General features: G+C 33.9%; 1 protein-coding gene across 3 annotated transcripts in view; it reads left to right on the top strand.

The window, feature by feature from the left end:
• Positions 1–19,387, top strand: part of araf (A-Raf proto-oncogene, serine/threonine kinase) — a 107,081-nt gene that overhangs the window by 63,378 nt on the left and 24,316 nt on the right. For all 3 annotated transcript variants that reach the window (XM_039775656.1, XM_039775658.1, XM_039775657.1), the window contains 7 exons: positions 901–1,003; positions 6,068–6,222; positions 9,105–9,209; positions 13,500–13,650; positions 15,330–15,354; positions 17,740–17,876; positions 18,308–18,510. In XM_039775656.1, coding sequence (XP_039631590.1) covers positions 901–1,003; positions 6,068–6,222; positions 9,105–9,209; positions 13,500–13,650; positions 15,330–15,354; positions 17,740–17,876; positions 18,308–18,510 — 879 coding nt within the window. The remainder of the gene's footprint in view (positions 1–900; positions 1,004–6,067; positions 6,223–9,104; positions 9,210–13,499; positions 13,651–15,329; positions 15,355–17,739; positions 17,877–18,307; positions 18,511–19,387) is intronic.

Here is a 19,387-nt window from a genome sequence, read left to right as displayed (position 1 = left end):
AATATTACACTGGTTCCCCTTCCTAACGTAACCCTCTCCATTTATTCAGGCTTGGGACCGGCACGAAGAAACACATTGATTTGTGCATCCCCTGTAGCTAGGTTTCTGTATACAATAAAGTAAACAACTTTTAACATTTTTTTTTTTATTGATGAAAACAAATACTATTATTGAGGTAGCACAATGAAATGTTACAAATTTAATTAAATGCTAATTGAATATGTATTGCAATTTTTTGTAACAAGTGTATATAAATATTAAAATGAACATTAAATAATCATTCAAGTCAAAAGAACATTAATGTGATATTTTATAAACAAAAATAACACATGGACAGACCACTAACACACTTAAAGGCTTTGCATAAATGTAAACGGTGCACATTGCATTTTTCTGTGAGTAAACTATGATATCCTTGTAACTTCCAAGTTTTTTGCTAGGAAGTTTCGCATGTCAGCATGTTCTTTTGTGAGGCGTGCTTTTGATGTACTAAATACATTCGCTGAAGCACAGCTGGAAGTATAACTATACATAAAGGAATAGCACCACTGTTTATGCAAATGAGCACTGAAAAGTTATAGCACCTTGCATTATATAGTAAATGATAGTTTTAACGTTTTTTGTAATAAAATAAAGTGACGCACTATGGTAGCACACTTTGCGACGAAGGATTAAAAATCAATGGGGTCATTGAGCACTAGTATTATAGAGTGTTTGATTGATAAGCACAGAATTAAACTCTCTTGGAAGTAGAAATGATTGTAGACTGCTTAAACTGCATAGGTCCTGGTCAGACTTGTTTCGACATTTCTAATTTATTTTAATTTATTGAGCACTTAAATTCTGACCCATGCAATTGAGCTGGCTTTTTAATAAATTAGTCTTTTTTTTGTATAACAGACGAAAGAAGTTGACAGACTGGAAGACTGATGTTACTCCTCTGGTGGGAGAAGAACTTTTGGTTGAAGTGTTAGATGATGTTCCTTTGACCATGCACAATTTTGTAAGTACTATTACTAATAGTTATTCTTATAACCATTCTTGGACTAGACACTACAGTCTAGAGACACTGTTTTATTAGAAAAGGTGCATATCATCTGGACTTATTTATAAAAAAAGCATTAGAATTTGTCCGGTTTTCAACTGTGATATGCATATAGTCTTATAAATATATTTTATACTGTAATATTTGCTGTTAATGTATTCAAGAAAAAGCTATTATCAGATTTCTTCATGATTGTATTATAAAGAATTAATTACATCAGCAGGAGCAGTACTATTGCTGTTAAATGTGCAACTTTTGTAATGAATACAGAAAGAAATGAACAAGGATGGAACTTGTCATTTTTGCATGCAAAATGATAAATTGATGTAAACTTCATTTAAAGTGGTGAAAGATAAAAAAATAAATAAATTAAAGTAAATTGGTGTTTATGAATCATGTTGCATATTTCTGTATTCCTTGGTAAGCCTCATGGGACTTGTGCTAGTGTACTACAGTCCTGAAAAAAGATATGCTGCACATATATTTATTTATTTAGTTTAAATGAAAAAGTTCTTAATAAAACATTGTACACAGTTAAATTCATGATTGATGAAGCTGAGTTTCATATGAAGTTAATGTATGTCTTCTTGCAGAATTTATGAGGAAGATTTATCATTTAGTGTTTGGATACCTAATTAAAAAATGACTACAGTATATGTATACAGTAAAACAGATATTATATGTACAGCAGATTTGCTGTCCACTTAGAATATAATGTTCCTTGATAACATCCAGTAGTTTCCATACTTCAATGTTTTTGCATATATATATATATATATATATATATATATATATATATATATATATATATATATATATATATATATACTAATAAAAGGCAAAGCCCTCACTCACTCACTCACTCACTCACTCATCACTAATTCTCCAACTTCCCGTGTAGGTAGAAGGCTGAAATTTGGCAGGCTCATTCCTTACAGCTTACTTACAAAAGTTGGACAGGTTTCATTTCGAAATTCTACCTAATGGTCATAACTGGAAGGTATTTTTCTCCATTAACTGTAATGGAGTTGAGCTGCAAAGACGTGGGGAGTTTCGTGTGACATCATCACGCCTCCCACGTAATCACGTGAACTGACTGTCAACGCAGTGCGTAGAAAACCAGGAAGACCTCCAAAAGCGCTTAAGAAAACATGCATTATATAATTGAGAAGGCAGCGAAACAATAAGAAGCGGCGAGTGGCATATACTACCATATTCATGAGTGCTGCTACCTCGAAAGAAAGCAAGGTGTAAACCTAAACTTTAAATTAAGTTCATAGACAGGCTACCGCTGGCGTTTCACATGCCCACAGGTAATGCGGGATACAAGTTTAATGATAGGATGCAGGATATAAACGAGAGTTTTGATCACTTTGTAACTAAGTTAAAATTGTAGGTGAAGGGGTGTGCTTATGCAAATTCCGAGACTGTGTTTGTGGAGGATTGACAGTTAAGGCGGGTGGGGGAGTCACATCATCATCTCCCCTCCCACCTCATTTCGCTCTGAGCTGAGCTCCGCGGCTAACGCCGTCTTCCGAAGCAACTTCGTCACACTGCCACCAAATACTCACAGAAAAATCCACAAGTTAATACACACGCTGTCTCTAGAGTTTCAACACACTGAATCCTCCAGGCACTACTTACAAAAGGTCACATTGACAATCGTGTTACGCTATTTTTAAAATCTTTCCTTTTCTTAGCACAAGCACAGCTGAGAAGCTTCATGCATGTGCTCCATAACGCTGAAAAATAATGCATTTAATCACACTTTGCATTACAAGCAAAGGGAGCTTTTGTCAATGCATGATTTCCTGGTACACCGATTACATTGATCAGCGCATCCCGATTCATTTTACCCTCGCACCACCTTAGTTTGAGAAGAAGTATGAAAACATATGAGGTTAACACAGAAAAACAGATCACCAATTCAAGCTTTATGAATAATCGATTCGCCATCAATAATTGTTTTGGTAAAGCCATCCTCCTTCCATTTTATAATTTTTCCGCCACTAGCCATGATTAAATGAACGGTAAAAAAGTAAGAGCGAAGCGAGGGTGACTTATTTAGGCAGGAATATATATGATAGCAACACTCATGACAATGTCAATCATGTTACGCTATTATTAAAATGTTTCCTTTTCTTTTCATTACTTCTTTAACACACTACTTCTCGCTGCGTAGGCGGGTATTTTGCTATATATATAATATATGAATTACCTCCAAAGAGCGCTGAGACTTTTGATATCATGAACGTGTGTACAAAAGGGGTCTCCTGCCCAGCAAAAGTCGAGCAGCCAGCGCTGCATAGCTGTGCCGCCTTTGAGACGCTGACTGCGCTTCTGCCTTAAGTCAAAGTGAGCACTTTTAATTTTTTCATCCTCCCCTGAGCTATAGCCCAGACAAGTGCAAACACGGGACCCCTTTTCTACACCACGGCAAAATAATATTAAGGCGATTCACACTTTCTTTTGCACGATATCGATTATGAGGTCCTCAGCTCGGATTATGAACACACGCATACGAGTGGAGGACTCACAGTGCCATCACAGCCGATTAATGGCGGGACGTCTCACCAGTCTACACAAGACCCACGCGACTGTCCCCAAAAGGCGATCATAACGTCAGCGAACACATCTCTCTATACTATATAAAAGAAAAAGGCAACTTTCCTTTCTTTACACCTTTTTCCTTTTATCCCAAACCAAAGCCTTTCTCTTTAACACGCAGAGGACACAAAATAATTTTCTTTAATTGCCGGTAAGGCACATTACCAGAGGCACAAATTTGAACGCTCACATAGAAAATGTAATTTCTATACCACAGCCGTCGTGTAGCCTTTCAAAAGGGATCTACTACCGAGAGATGATCCATATACATTTTAGCTGCTGTTAGTTACTTACCTGTTTTGTTACACAGTCTTTAAAATGTAGTTTACCTGAAACCACTCCAGTAGTGCTCAATGTACCTGTACTTCTTAAAACGTTAATGTTTTACTGTTTAATAACTTATAGACTATATTTCATTATTTTTCCCTTGCACTCAGTGACCAAAGCTATACACACACATATAGACACATACAAACATACACACAAGTATATGTATGTGTATATATATATATATATATATATATATATATATATATATACACACACCCCTATCTAGATTATATATATATATATATATATATATATATATATATATATATATATATATATATACACACACGCACACATACATACATATATATAATTTGTGTGTGAAGATATGTATATAGATATGTAGATATGAAGATATGTATGTGTATATATATGTATATTATATATATATGTATGTATGTGTGTGTGTATGTATATATATATATATATGACAGCAGTAATCCAAGCTGTGAGAAAACAGTAAAAAGGAGGCGTGTCAGACGTCGTGGTACATTTTCTGATGCAGCTACCGAAAACAACTTTCTGACGCTGCCACCAAATACACAAAACAATTACTTTGACAATCATGTTACATTATTTTTAAAATGTTTCCTTTTCTTTTCATAACTTCTTTAACACATGACATACTGCAAGCTGGTATTTTGCTATATATATATATCACAGCGACACTCATAACAGTGACAAAACAATTACATTGACAATCATGTTACGGTATTTTCAAAATGTTTCCTTTTCTTTCTCTTTCCTTCTTTAACACACTACTTCTCTGCTGCCAAGCGCGGGTGTTTTGCTATATACTGTATATATATGTATATATATATATATAGATATAGATATAGATAGATAGATAGTGATATATATATAGATAGATAGATATGAGAACAACACTCATATCAATGACAAAACAATTACATTAACAATCATGTTACGTTATTTTTAAAATTTTTCCTTTTCTTTTTCGTACCTTCTTTAAAACACTACTTCTCCGCTGCCTTGGTATTCTGCTAGTATATATATATATATATATATATATATATATATATATATATATATATATATATATATATATATATATATATATAGTCACGCTTGGGTCACAGATTTACACAGAGACACAGGAGGTTGTAGAAAACAGGAATTTTATTCAAACACTGCAAACAAGCATTTGTTTCTTTTTCAAAAGCTTAAACGTGCTCCATCACAAGTCAGAGATGACAGTTCCGCTAGGAACAGAGAATGTCAGAGAGAGAGAGATAAAAGCAAACAATCAATTCCAAAACTGACAGGCTCTGCACAAGGCTTTTAAGTAAGCGGAGTACGGCACGAGGTCTTTTTTATGCGTTATAGCGCAAGTAAGAAGGGTAAGGAGCAACGTGAAGGTAGACTATGTTTCAGGGGTATTCCCAGGGGATATATATATATTATATAATAGAGAGAGAGATTGCATATCTAATATTATCCTGTAACTCATTTAATTCACTGAGTGGACAAGTAAAAGTGCAATCTTGTTTTTCTTTTCTCTACATTGTGTTAAATTGAACTTTGCCTTAAAGAATCGATGCTCGTTCAATTCTGTTTGCAGAAGTCGCAACAATCTTTACATGTGAAAGTTTTTCATTTCTTGTTGTATTTTACATGAAACGAGCATTCAAAGACCAAAGCGCAGGTCATCTGAATGGTTTTTGATTCCCAGTGTTAGAGTGTTGCTAGATTTTAAGTGGTGGTATTAAAATAATGTGCACTTGTCAATAGCCTTTGTCCCATTTCAGATCATAAAGTTTATCCCATAATATAAAATTACTTTATGTTTCTTTATGTTAAAGTTGAAAGGTTTAAAGTTGGAAAACAGCACTCTATTACTCACTTTTGAATTTTGGTAAAGAGGTGATTACATTATTTACAAATAACCAGTACTACTCCAATTCAAATGAACACAAATGCTTGATTATTTTTCTAAAGTAAAAAATGTTTTCCATCTATAGTATGATTTTTGCTGAATTTACATACTATAGATTTTGTCCTTATATTCTTGCAAATTAGTGCTCTTTGTTATATTGTTTAGGTGATGCTATATTTTTTTGACAGGTGCGTAAAACATTTTTCAAGTTGGCATACTGCGATTTCTGCCACAAATTCCTTTTCCACGGCTTCAGATGTCAAACATGTGGCTATAAGTTCCACCAGCACTGTAGCAGCAAAGTGCCAACAGTATGTGTTGATATGGAAACAATATCCAAGACGTGAGTGAATGCTGACTTTTGAGTATCTTTATTTAAAAGTTAACAGCTTCATGAATATGATACCCAAATAGGTTAGATTTGTTTTATGGATAATGGTGTTATTGAAGGAAAAGTACTGTATCATTGTATAACTTTGCAATATGTTGGTTTATTTTTAACAGTAGTATTGTATCAATACTGTAAAATGTTTTATTTAATACATCATGCATGCATTATTAACACTAGGTTATAAAATCTTAAAAGTGTCAGAGATTGCTTAAAACATATGATTTTAAAGTAAAGTCAAATACCTTGCTCATATTTTGTAAACTATACAATACAATCTTTACTTGTGCAAAATAAGACAAGTGTTTTTGTAATCAAAATTGTACTGTGCTAAACACATATTAAATCAAGTATTAAATTAACCATTAGATAAATTACAAATAAAATTATGTGCTGTGAGCTCTCTGGAAGCAATTAAATGGTCTGTCTACATGCATATCTTTCAAGATCCCAAAGTGGCCATGTTCCTATTAATTTTCATTTAGTGCTGCATTTATCGTATATTATTTGGACATTGGAATTTATACTCATTCTTTCTTTTTGTAAAAAAAAAAACAAAACAAAACCAAAAGTATGACAATGGTCATGTTCAAATGGCCTGTATGACGTATATTTCACAAGAAAAGTCCACCAAAATTGACTACATACAGTAATAAATAAATTGTAGGCCACTTAGCCGTTCGTTATTGACTTGGGTGTTTCTGTCATTTAAGGTCCAAGAGCAAAACGCTGGCTAACATGTAACAGAATTGGTGTCTGGTGGTCATCTATCCAAAGAGTTCAGAAGTGTCAACTGATTTATGTAGATGAAGAAAAAATGCATGCAGAATGTATAGCAACAGGGACAGATATAACCAAATATGGACAGTATTGAGGGTGATTAAGAGGAAGTGATGCAGGTCCAGAACTATTGGGAGTTCCCTGTTCCCTAGGTTTAAGGTGTCAGTAGCGAATATTAACACTTACAGTTAATCTTACTTGATTCAGCCATATTTTTCCATCAAAGCTGGGGCACAACACTTGGATATCTGGGAAAGAAAACTACGTGTTTTATGTTTGAGGTCTGTCTCTCTCTTTTCAGGGCCATGCTGGGCAAAGAAGCATGCTTTGTAGAGTGTCTTAATGTTAAATGGAAATCCATTTTTACCATAACCTTAGGCAAAACTGAGTTACCATAACTGTTTATCTAGGGAGAGCCAAGCATCATGTATGTTTTATTCATGTACAAACGAAACCTACCATGTGAAACAAAACAAAAACAAGACTTATCATATAAGACTTGACATATTTCACGAGTGATTACAAATGTGAATCTTTTTCTTAATAAGACAACAACTAAACTAGTTGTATATTTTGTGGTTAAAAACCGTGATCTGTGCGCACTACACTGTACCCTTATTACCTTGAGTTTAGTATTCGGCCGTTTTATGCAATATAATTGTTAAGGAAATGATTGTTTCATGGTTTGGCACACTTATGATTGTACTTTCCTAGCAAACCAAGTAAGTTCAAAGAACTGCCTTTTTATCACTTTATACCGAAACGCCTACCAGTTGGTTTCCTTGTTAGATAGTAGCATGTGATATGCTCGATCAATATATTGTTCCTTACGCTAGGGCTGAGGCATTGAAAATGCAATGAACACATCATTCTTAAAACTACTCCTTCTGCCTTTACAAACTAAATTGGGGGCACTATGCCTACTGTGGCAAATCTAACAGGTACAAAATCGGTTTGATATTGCCCCATTAATGCCCACCAGACTGAAATAGAAAAAAACCTTTACGTTGCAACTGATTAGTTTAAATGTTAGGAGACTTTCATAGAATGTGTTTGAATTTGTGTTAGAAATATCATTAACAGTAAACTTCATGAAGCAACAGATGTAGCTGCAACCTGACTGGTTAAAAGAGATGATAAAATGTGCTTTAGCAGTGCCAGTTGTTAAGACTGGTTTCTGTTAATGGATCTAAAATATACAAAATTTAGACCATAGCCCTTAAGCACTCATAAAGTGATGCACTATATAAGCATATTTGGCACCATAAGATGTCCTCATCTACAACAAAGTTTGTTTTTTTTTTTTATAGCTTGGATAAACCTTTCATAACACCTGCACAACCACTTTAACAGCATAATTTTAAGAGATTTGAAGAGATAAGATTATAGAGTATCGTTTTTCAGATTTTGAATATCTGAGACTCAGTAATTCATTTAATGTGCCTGAAAGCAGTATTGTTCATTTAAAATGAGAATTGCAAACTATCTAAATAAATACAGTATATTAAGTTTTGAATATATGTTGATCCATATATTTATTAATTTTCCTGACATTGGATTTCCTCTAGAAAATGTTTGAGGTAAATATTTGGATTCATTATAGTTCACTGTGGTCAATGGTGAATTCAGTAAAGTAGAAAAAAAGCTATGCATATTTTAATTGATGATTCTTATGAAATCTTTAGGAGATACAGCTTTTGATATTTTTTTTTTTTTTGCCAATACAAATATTATCTGATTTTTTTTTTGTATTTATTTTAAATATTAACGAGTTTACCTACTCGTTAATAATTTCAGTATGAAAAACTACTGGCTGACTAGTTTCATTTGTATTAATTGAAAATTGAACAAAAAAAAGGTTTAAACTGAATCTCTGAATTTATGAATCATTATACTCATAATATCAATATACTGTATATTTGTCTTTCCTAATAGCATTATGGATTCCTTTTTCTTCTGTCATTGATCAGTGTTTGCTTTCCTATAGTGTGCCTTGCTCTGTTTAGAGGCTGTATGTTGTTTTTATTATTATTATTATTATTATTTTTTTTTTTTAGCTCTTCGCCTAATCCTGATCACCCTTCCATTCCAATTCTCCTGATGCCAGATAACTCTGTTGAGGGGAGGCAAACAGATATACCTTTCATGACTCAGCCTCAAGGGTAAAAATGTGTTTGTTTAAAATTGTGGTTTATTTGTCTTTATTTACTGTGTGGAAGCGTCATACTTTGTATTCCTAAATTCCTTAATAGAGCACAATTTAGCCTGTATTTACTGAGAATTTTTTGTTTAGCAGGTGTACATAGTTTGACCATTTTGAAGATTTTACTACTGTCATTGATAAAGAATTATTCCAATACTTATTTCCTGTTAGTGAAATTGTATGCATTATCTGAAAATTAACCAGGAAGTTAAATATTCTTAAATTGAAATATTACTTAACACTTCAAAAGTCTTCATTGGGACAAAAATAAGACAAGTGGATAATTCTACAAAGTGTATGTTAAACTCTTTTCTAAGCCAACTAAAATTGTTGTACTGGTGAATGTCCTTATTTGAGACTATTATAATATGTAATGCCTTCTGCAAACCTGATGGGCTTAAGAATGTTATGATATATTGAAAGATGTAGAAGGAAATACAAATTTGGATATACTGGTAACAAAACCTGGGTTAAGCAAGTGTACATAATCTAATTCAATCTGAGGTTTTAATTCAAGCAAATAAGGATTATTTATATAGTATTTTGAAAACATTGTGTAGAGAAAGAATGCCTTCATCCGATCCAGTAATTAATGAGAATTTTTTGTAAGGCTCCCAATTTTCCTCATCTTTCTTTGTGGATTTGATGCTCCTGAATGAAAGAAGGTGTATTTTTTATTTTTAATTTTAGATGTTTAGTTTTTCTATTTAGTCTTTTCCTTTTTTGTAACTTTTATGGCAAGAGTTAATCTCTGTAATTTGTTTCAGTCTGTGTCACAGAGCTGGAGATGAGAAAAGCCAATATTGCACTAGTAAATCCTTGTGGTGTTCATAAGGCTTCCAGAGAGTGGCCAGCCTACAGTTGTGCTTCAAGGTTTGTGAACCCTTTAGAATTTTCTATATTTCTGCATAAATATGACCTAAAACATCATCAGATTTTCACTCAAGTCCTAAAAGTAGATAAAGAGAAACCAGTTAAACAAATGAGACAAAAATATTATACTTGGTCATTTATTTATTGAGGAAAATGATCGAATATTACATATTTGTGAGTGGCAAAAATATGTGAACCTCTAGGGTTAGCAGTTTGAAGGTGAAATTAGAGCCAGGTGTTTTCAATCAGTGGGATGACAATCAGGTGTGAGTGGGCGCCCTGTGTTATTTAAAGAACAGGGATCTATCAAAGTTTGCTCTTCACTAAAACATTTTTGTGGAAGTGTATCATGGCACGAACAAAGGAGATTTCTAAGGACCTCAGAAAAAGAGTTGTTGATGCTCATCAGGCTGGAAAAGGTTACAAAACCATCTCTAAAGAGTTTGGACTCCACCAATCCACAGTCAGACAGATTGTGTACAAATGGAGGAAATTCAAGACCATTGTTACCCTCCCCAGGAGTGGTCGACCAACAAGATCACTCCAAGAGCAAGGCGTGTAATAGTCAGCGAGGTCACAAAGGACCCCAGGGTAACTTCTAAGCAACTGAAGGCCTCTCTCACATTGGTTCATGTTTATGAGTCCACCATCAGGAGAACACTGAACAACAATGGTGTGCATGGCAGGGTTGCAAGGAGAAAGCCAATGCTCTCAAAAAAAAAACATTGCTGCTCGTCTGCAGTTTCCTAAAGATCACGTGGACAAACCAGAAGGCTATTGGAAGAATGTTTTGTGGACAGATGAGACCAAAATAGAACTTTTTGGTTTAAATGAAAAGTGTTATGTTTGGAGAAAGGAAAACACTGCATTCCAGCATAAGAACCTTATCCCATCTGTGAAACATGGTGGTGGTGGTGGTGGTATCATGGTTTGGGCCTGTTTTGCTGCATCTGGGTCAGGACAGCTTGCCTTCATTGATGGAACAATGAATTCTGGATTATATCGGAGAATTCTAAAGGAAAATGTCAGGACACCTGTCCATGAACTGAATCTCAAGAGAAGGTGGGTCATGCAGCAAGACAACAACCCTAAGCACACAAGTTGTTCTACCAAAGAATGGTTAAAGAAGAATAAAGTTAATGTTTTGGAATGGCCAAGTCAAAGTCCTGACCTTAATCCAATTGAAATGTTGTGGAAATACCTGAAGCGAGCAGTTAATGTGAGGAAACCCACCAACATCCCAGAGTTGAAGCTATTCTGTACGGAGGAATAGGCTAAAATTTCTTCAAGCTGGTGTGCAGGAATGATCAAAAGTTACCGGAAATGTTTGGTTGCAGTTATTGCTGCAAAGGGGGGTCACACCAGATACTGAAAACAAAGGTTCACATACTTTTGCCAGTCACAAATATGTAATATTCGATCATTTTCCTTAATAAATAAATGACCAAGTATAATATTTTTGTCTCATTTGTTTAACCGGTTTCTCTTTATCTATTTTTAGGACTTGAGTGAAAATTTGATGATGTTTTAGGTTATTTATGCAGAAATATAGAATTCTAAAGGGTTCACAAACTTTCAAGCACAAATGTATGTCTAACCTAACTAGTTCAGAAAAATATATATAAAAAAAGTAAAGAGAGCAAACGATGTTCATTAAGTCTTAAGGAAAGGTGTATCCTCTACTGATTGAACTGCATATTACTTCCATACTGTATTTATGACAAAGCCTACTGACAGGGGTCTTGAGTGTGCCTATCAAAGTAGGCAAGAGATCAGCTTGTGGTTCCAATCCTAATAATGAATGTCCTCCGGGTAACCCTTGCTCTTGAAATCTACAGTAATATCACATTATCTTGGATTACCAGCGCTGTTAATCAAGTGAAACTATGAAAGCCAGCTGGATAAATGTTGGCTAATGTATCCAGCAGGAGGCTCTCTTTCTCACCTGGGATGTGTTTCTTGATACAGATTTGACTAGAAATAATACCATCTCTTTTGTGCTCATGGCAGAAAATAATTACAACAGAGAAATATGGTACAAAAAGAGATATATGTATTTAACTTGTTTTAAAATATAACATTCATTCCCAGAATATAGTACATAGTGCTGTATACATACATATTCAGGCTGGAGAGAAGCAAAGGGCATCACGGCCAAGTGGGAGAATGTTGACTCAAAGATGTCCCATCTAGCAGCGAGGAATGTCAGTGGCATAGTGAGACACTTCTGATGTCGTGCTGGATCCTCGTCATTATAGACACTCACATAATTCCATATTCATAGACTTCATGTCAGATATGGGTGACTACCAGAAGAACTGGCTAGTAATTAATACCTTCACAGACTCTGGTTTTTTTAACCATATTGGTCAGGCAGACATCGGCACCTTTTAAAATAACCAGCTTGTGTCCTTCACATATTTTCTGCCTCTCTAACCTCACTTACTACTATCATTTGTCAGTCTCCCTGGCAGTCTCTCTCTGTCAGCTGAATTGCATGACCTTGTGAAATAAATCAAACAAATTATATTTGGCACAAATAACCTTCTTGCTACAGCTAATGGTAGAGCTACAGAAGAAGTTCATTTTAATCGCCTATTGGAAGGCTGTGTATAGTGTCTAAAAGATGTGTATTTTTAGATTTAGAACACATCATCAGATTGCTAGAATCTGCTTTTGTTAAATAAAAAACAGTTTTTAGAGAATATTTAAGAAAATTATGACATGCATTAGTTTACATCAAAAAGGGAAGACTGAGACATTTTTCACTTCTGGCTAAAATTGCCTATTTAGTATTGGCATATTTCCTCCCCTGTTATAGGAAGATAATTGCATTATAAAGAACAAGGTTTAGAAATATCTGATAAAATGAATTAGTTAACATTTTACATGGCTTTGATAATAGTGCTTTAAAGGGGGTCCCTTTTTAACTCAATTACATTACAGTGCTTCCCAGGGCAACATAACGAAATTCCAAAAAAAAAAAAAATGTACAGCAGTACAAAAATATAGCAAGCTTAAAGCTTCTCTTGCATTGCTACGGGAACCCTTTTAACGTAAAAGCCCCTTTAAATGACCCACACATCCCTCACTTTCCAGAATGTGTAATATTCATTGTAAATAAACTACTAAATTTAATATTTACATTTGAGAACAAAGGTGGATGTTTGCCTTTTAAATAAGTCATAATCAGGCAAGAGAGTGCCTTTGCTTGTTCACTGTGAAGAAGTGTTAATTTGAACATCATTGTTTGTGGACATTAAGACTAATATTATAATAATTATACATTTTAAATTCATAATGCTGATGTAATTTTAAATAATACTAATAATAAATAATGCCTGTTTATACCTTTTTTTAAATTTCTACTTTTCAGGGTGTTGACAATGTTGTTGTCTCCAGCCTCTGCTTTCCAGTTTCCTATTCCAGGGAGTGAGAGCCAGTCTCTTCAAAGACACCGCTCAACTTCCACTCCTAATGTTCATATGATTAGTACAGTTGGAGCTGTGGGGACTGGGATCATGGAGGTAAGAGCAAGCAACAATATTCTTTGTTGTTCTTTATAAATCTCTTTTTGCAGTCATAAGGAATGTTTACAAGTCTGAATTTGTGTGTGAGTGTTAACCTTCGAAAATTTTGTTAGTTTCCATTAGGTATGTGCAGCTCTTGAACTAGCAAATTGTTTGTGGAAAAATAATTTGTGAAATGAACATACTAAATCACTAAAGGGAAGAATTTTTAGTCAGTATCCGGTGCTTCATACTGGTCGGAGAGAATTCATATCTCAAATCAACCAGTGTAAACTGAGAACAAAATGATGGATATACTAAAGCAAAATACTAAAGTATAAGTGCAGTACAAGGCCAAAAGTATATGGATACTCAAACATTACACCCATGTGTGCTTGTTGAACATCTAATTCTTAAACATTTTAAACACATATTTTTTAACATGGCCGCAGGGATTCTCTTCCATTTCCATTTAAACAAAGAGCATTAGTGTGGTTGGGAAATCATGTTGGGTGATGAGGCCTAAAATGAATCTCACTAAAAACTTTCCAGTAAAAGATAAAGATAGTAATTACAATATTTCAATATAATATTGTTTGTAAAATGGCTGAAGCAGCAAGGATTCACAGTTAATTTGGACTCTGTGCTTTAAATGGATAAAACAGATATTTAGTGATTGACTTAACCTTTATATAGAGAGCTATAATTAAGAGTATACATTTCTGTGGTATATTGAAAACATTTGAAAGTTTCCTGAAAGGAGAATAGTGCATATAAGTATCTAGGATCATTCTGTGATTTAATGAATATGACCTTGGTAATGAATGCAAACTGAATTGATCCAACTTAAAATTAAAATGAACACTTTGTCACATAAACAAATTCATTGAACATAGACTTAGAGGGACATACTGAATGATGCATTTAAACTTGTTTTACTCTGTTATTGCTTAATTTTTCGATTAGTCAGCTAGCCTGGTTTTATTCTTATCATAAGTAAACATGGGTTTTATGCAAGTGAATCTCACCTACACATACTGAAGAAAGTTCAAAAGTTGCTTATGTCTCTTCGTGCTGGGGGAAGGAAGATACTGTAATTCCTTTTTAAGAATTTTATATGAAGCAAATGACATTGTCCAGAAAAGATTAACTAGATTGAATTCATGCAACAGTTTAGACTTTACTGTCTCAGGGGATTGAAAGAGGCAACAAAAATTATTTTCACATGCTGTGTCCTCAACTACTTAAATACGTTGTTTCTAAAAAATGTGTGAAAAAATAGTTTTGGGACTTACATTTTATTGTTTCCTAAGTTTGAACTGTGCAGATAGTTGTTTATTTATCTCTTGCTCCAACAGCATACTTAGTTTCAACTGTATTGTCAGTTATTTTTAACTACAGTTTTTTCCAGTCTATTTTACCTAAAAATCAAAGTTAAAATTTTAAACTAATGATAAATTAACCTTATTTTAAATGTTTAATAACCTTAAAGAAACAATTACAGATTTGTTTAAGTACTTGGCAAGAGTTAACAAAAATGTACAACCAAAATAATCCCAGAAGCTATGCTGCCAGTGGTCCTCCTCAATACTATTCCCATTATGATTATATTAAATATATATCCTGCATCATTGTTAACTTTCCTAAAAAAAAATTTTTTACTGCGTGTATCATACAAGTGTTAATTTCTTTTTTAGGAGGCATTAAAGAACAACACCATAGGTAAGCAGCTTTAAAAACAGAATTTACTTTTAAAATATTTGTTCTTAGGTAAAAGTGTGAAAAAGAGATGGCAGGTTAGAGTTAATATTACATAGCTACGATACATGTGTATAATTTCCCTCTTAATGAGATTTAACTCTTAGCACATGTCTGTATGTATGTATGTATGTGTGTGTGAATATACAGTGCCCTCTATGGTATTTGGGACAAAGAAACATTTTTCCTTGATTTACTCATCTGCTTCACAGTTTAAACAGGGGTGTGGAAATCAAATTTTTTTCTACTTGTCCACGGACAAGTAAATTTAGAAAATCCACTTGTCTGCCAGTTAAATTCACTTGCCAATAAACAAATAACAAAAGTGAAAAATAGTTTATTTTTTCCGATCTCTTTTATTGATGCCAAAACTGCCTTCCATTTTAAAAAAATTCTTCCAGGGAGTAGTATTTTTCCATCTTGCTCTAGAACATTATATAAACGATTCCCTTATTTTAACTTGCTAATAAACAATGCCTTCATTATAGCTACACTAGTTCTGTTTCACATATTACAGTTACATAACAGAACACTGTCCTGATTCATTTTCTGCCATGTTCTTCAGCTTTTGTCTTGCAACATCTTCTCCCCTCATCTTTACCATCTCAGACAGCATGGGCTGAATGCTGTTCATTTCTGCTTGTGCTGAACTGCATGGTTCCTGGTACTGGTACAGACGGCAAATTTGGCAAAAAACGGAGTCCGCGTCGTCTGCATTTACCCACGGAAACTCTCTGAACCAATGTGATTGAAAAGACCGTTTTCGTTTTTTATCATACTCACGGTCCATTTCAGCTTTTGTATTTCTTTTCTTGTCCTCATTGTCAGTTTTTTCAGAGTCTATTTTGCCAGTTTTAATTAAGAAACGATCCATTTCTAATCCGAGATGCTACTTGCTTTAGTTTCAGCAACACGCATATAGCGAGAAGAACGTGCTTACCGCAGGGCATTATGGGTTACACAGGTAATTCCTAATGACGTATTCGAAATTCCGCTAGATGGTACATTTCCAAAGAAGTAAATATTACCGATGTTGACGGAAAAAAATAATCGCGTCTAAGTGAAGATTTTTATAGATATTTCATAACGTTTGTAAACCATTAGAATGTTTTCTTCTTTATTTTTAATAAACTGACAGCGCGAAACCAACTTGTTTTATATGAAAAATTCTCTAATCAAAAACGATCTATAGACAGCTAATCAGAATTGTTGTCACGCAATAAATTTCTTAACTCCTCAATATATCACAACCAATGCGAAATCGCAAATTTCAGGAAAGATTAACTGCCTAACAAGCTTTGTTATGTGGTGAAAACATTTGCATTGTAAGTAAAATAACCGCATTTTATGTAGAAACAATGAATTTTACAAATAATATATAAAAGTTATCGATTATAATGAAAAAATCAGATTACATCGTAATGTCGGCATGAAAAAAATGACCGCATCACCAAGCGTGTAAATAGTAGGGTAAAATACTTATGTAAGACCGTAAGAGTGCTTCCCCTTTGAAAAATCCGCCGTCATTTTGTAAACAATATTGAAGACCAATCTGAGACATGAAGAACATGCCTAAGTAGACTGTTTCCGCACGAAGTACGTACGTACCCAAATGTTTAAAATTTGAAAGTAGTGGTAAAAATGTGCCCTGCACAGCACATATAATTCTTTTTTCTCCAGAAAATTGCACTTGTCCTCGGACAACTGAAACCAGAAGAACACGCTTGTCCGACGGTCAATTTACCCGTGTCGGGCGTTGGATTTCCGCACCCCTGTTAAAATTACAAAGTAAAACAGTTCAGATATGATTTAAAGTGCAATTCATAAACATCACCAAGTGCTAAGTATCTTCGCTAGTGAAGCTCTTCCAAGACTCTAATGCAGCCACCTTTTACTCCTGCTTGTTTTGGGGTTTGTCCCCTTAAATTTTCTCTTTAGCATATGAAAGGCATGATTAATTGGTGACAGGCTTGGCCACTGAAGAATTTTTTCTTTTTTAGCTTTGAAAAACTCTCTTGTGTTGCCTTAGTATGTTTGAGATCATTATCTTGTTTTAGGACAAGGTGCCATCCATTGAGTTTTGAGACTTTTACTGGAACTTAAGCCCATAAGTTTCTATACACCTCAGAATTCATTGTGCAATTCTTGTCAGCAGTAAGGAGATAAGACTTTAGCACAATTATAACATCACAATTAATTAACTGTAATGTTATTTCCTAATTGTATTTTTATCTGCTTTTACAGTATATTATTTTTATGAAAAACTTAGTTGTCTGTATTGAAAGTGAGTAATAAACATCTTTGTGCCACAAAGGAAGCACTGGTTACAGTATACATTTTTGATGTCAGGTATTGAGTCGTGGAGTCGGCCATCAACCAGTCCACCTTCTCATGGGTCTCCAGGAAAGAGGCAACCTCCACCTAAATCACCTTCTGACCATCCGAAAGAACGCAAGCAGTCATCTTCTGATGACAAAAAGAAAGTGGTAAATATTTAGTCTAAATCAAAAAGACAAAAATCAGGGATATAAGATTACCATTATAATTAACTTTTATAAACTATGCATAATCTTTGTTCTTTATTTTTCTTGAGTCATATGCTACTTGAGGTTCATGTGAAAGTCTATGTAATCTTTGTTATCTTTTAAAGCATCTAAAATTATACATTTTAACATTTGGAAAATACACTGTTAAACAAACAACTTAAGTTTAAGGCCACTTAAGTAATCAGCACATTTTTCTTTCATGGACATCTAATACCTAAAAAGGGATGTGTTGGCCCACTTTTTAATGTAGTACTTGTAATATTGCGGCCCATATTCAGTGGGTAGTTAGAATATGTTGGCAGTTTACATACTATGTATTTGCCTTCTTTATCAAAACTTGGATTGCTTTAATGTAATGTTATTTTTTGCAGCATCGTGGTGGGTACAGAGACTCTAGCTACTACTGGGAAGTTCAGGCAGGAGAGGTCTCCATTTTAAAACGCATTGGGTCAGGTTCTTTTGGAACCGTTTATAAGGGAAAGTGGCATGGTGATGTTGCGATCAAGATTCTTAAAGTTACAGATCCCACCCCTGAGCAGCTGTTAGCATTTAAGAATGAAATGCAAGTTCTCAGGTATGTTTTCAGAGAATTTAGACATAGTGCTGTTTGTAAATTGACGTGTGATTACAATGTTTATATCTAGTAAAATATTCCATTTTAACCTAGTTTAAAGCTAATCACCTACCGTATTTCATGTTACTAGAATCAGTTGAATCAGACACATTTCTTTATTTTAGCCTTTTAGTTTTTTTTGTTTTTTTTTAAACACTAAACTCATGCATAACTCTGTGTAAAAGCCTTATGTTCTATATTAGTGTTATCCTTAGTTTTTTTAATAAGAATAAAAATAATGGGTTTTATTAATATAGCTCCTTTCCTTTGCTCAAAGTGCTTCACAAATATTCAAAAAGGTAAAAACTAAAGAATACTGGCACAGAAAAAGATCAAATAAAAAATAAACTTTTATACAGAAGTATATCAGACACTATAATACTGAAAATAAATATATGAAAGAGGGAAAACATAATATACTAGTATATTATTTAGAGATGCAAATCCATTTGTTTTTGTAGTGTTTAAGATAAATGTGAAATACAGAGATTGTAGTTTATAATGTGTTTTGATGGTAGTGCTAGGGCTTTACCATATTTATAATTAAACTGCAACTATAAGTGCTACTTGTTCATTTTTTATTAACAAATTTGAATTCTGTGGGCTTATTATTCAGTGACCATAAAATACAATAATAAAATCCTCTTAAATAATTTTTAGCTAATAAATCATGTGCACAAAACATTTATCCATAATACATGCATGCATGCATTATCCAATCCGCTATATTCTAACTGCAGGGTCACGGGGGTTTGCTGGAGCCAATCCCAGCCAACACAGGGTGCAAGGCAGGAAGTAAACCCCAGGCAGGGTGCCAGCCCCACCGCAGGACACATAC

The sequence above is a fragment of the Polypterus senegalus genome, chromosome 13, assembly GCF_016835505.1.
Source record: "Polypterus senegalus isolate Bchr_013 chromosome 13, ASM1683550v1, whole genome shotgun sequence".
In the NCBI taxonomy this organism is placed as follows: Eukaryota; Metazoa; Chordata; class Cladistia; order Polypteriformes; family Polypteridae; genus Polypterus; species Polypterus senegalus.
This window is presented reverse-complemented; position numbering and strand designations above follow the sequence as displayed.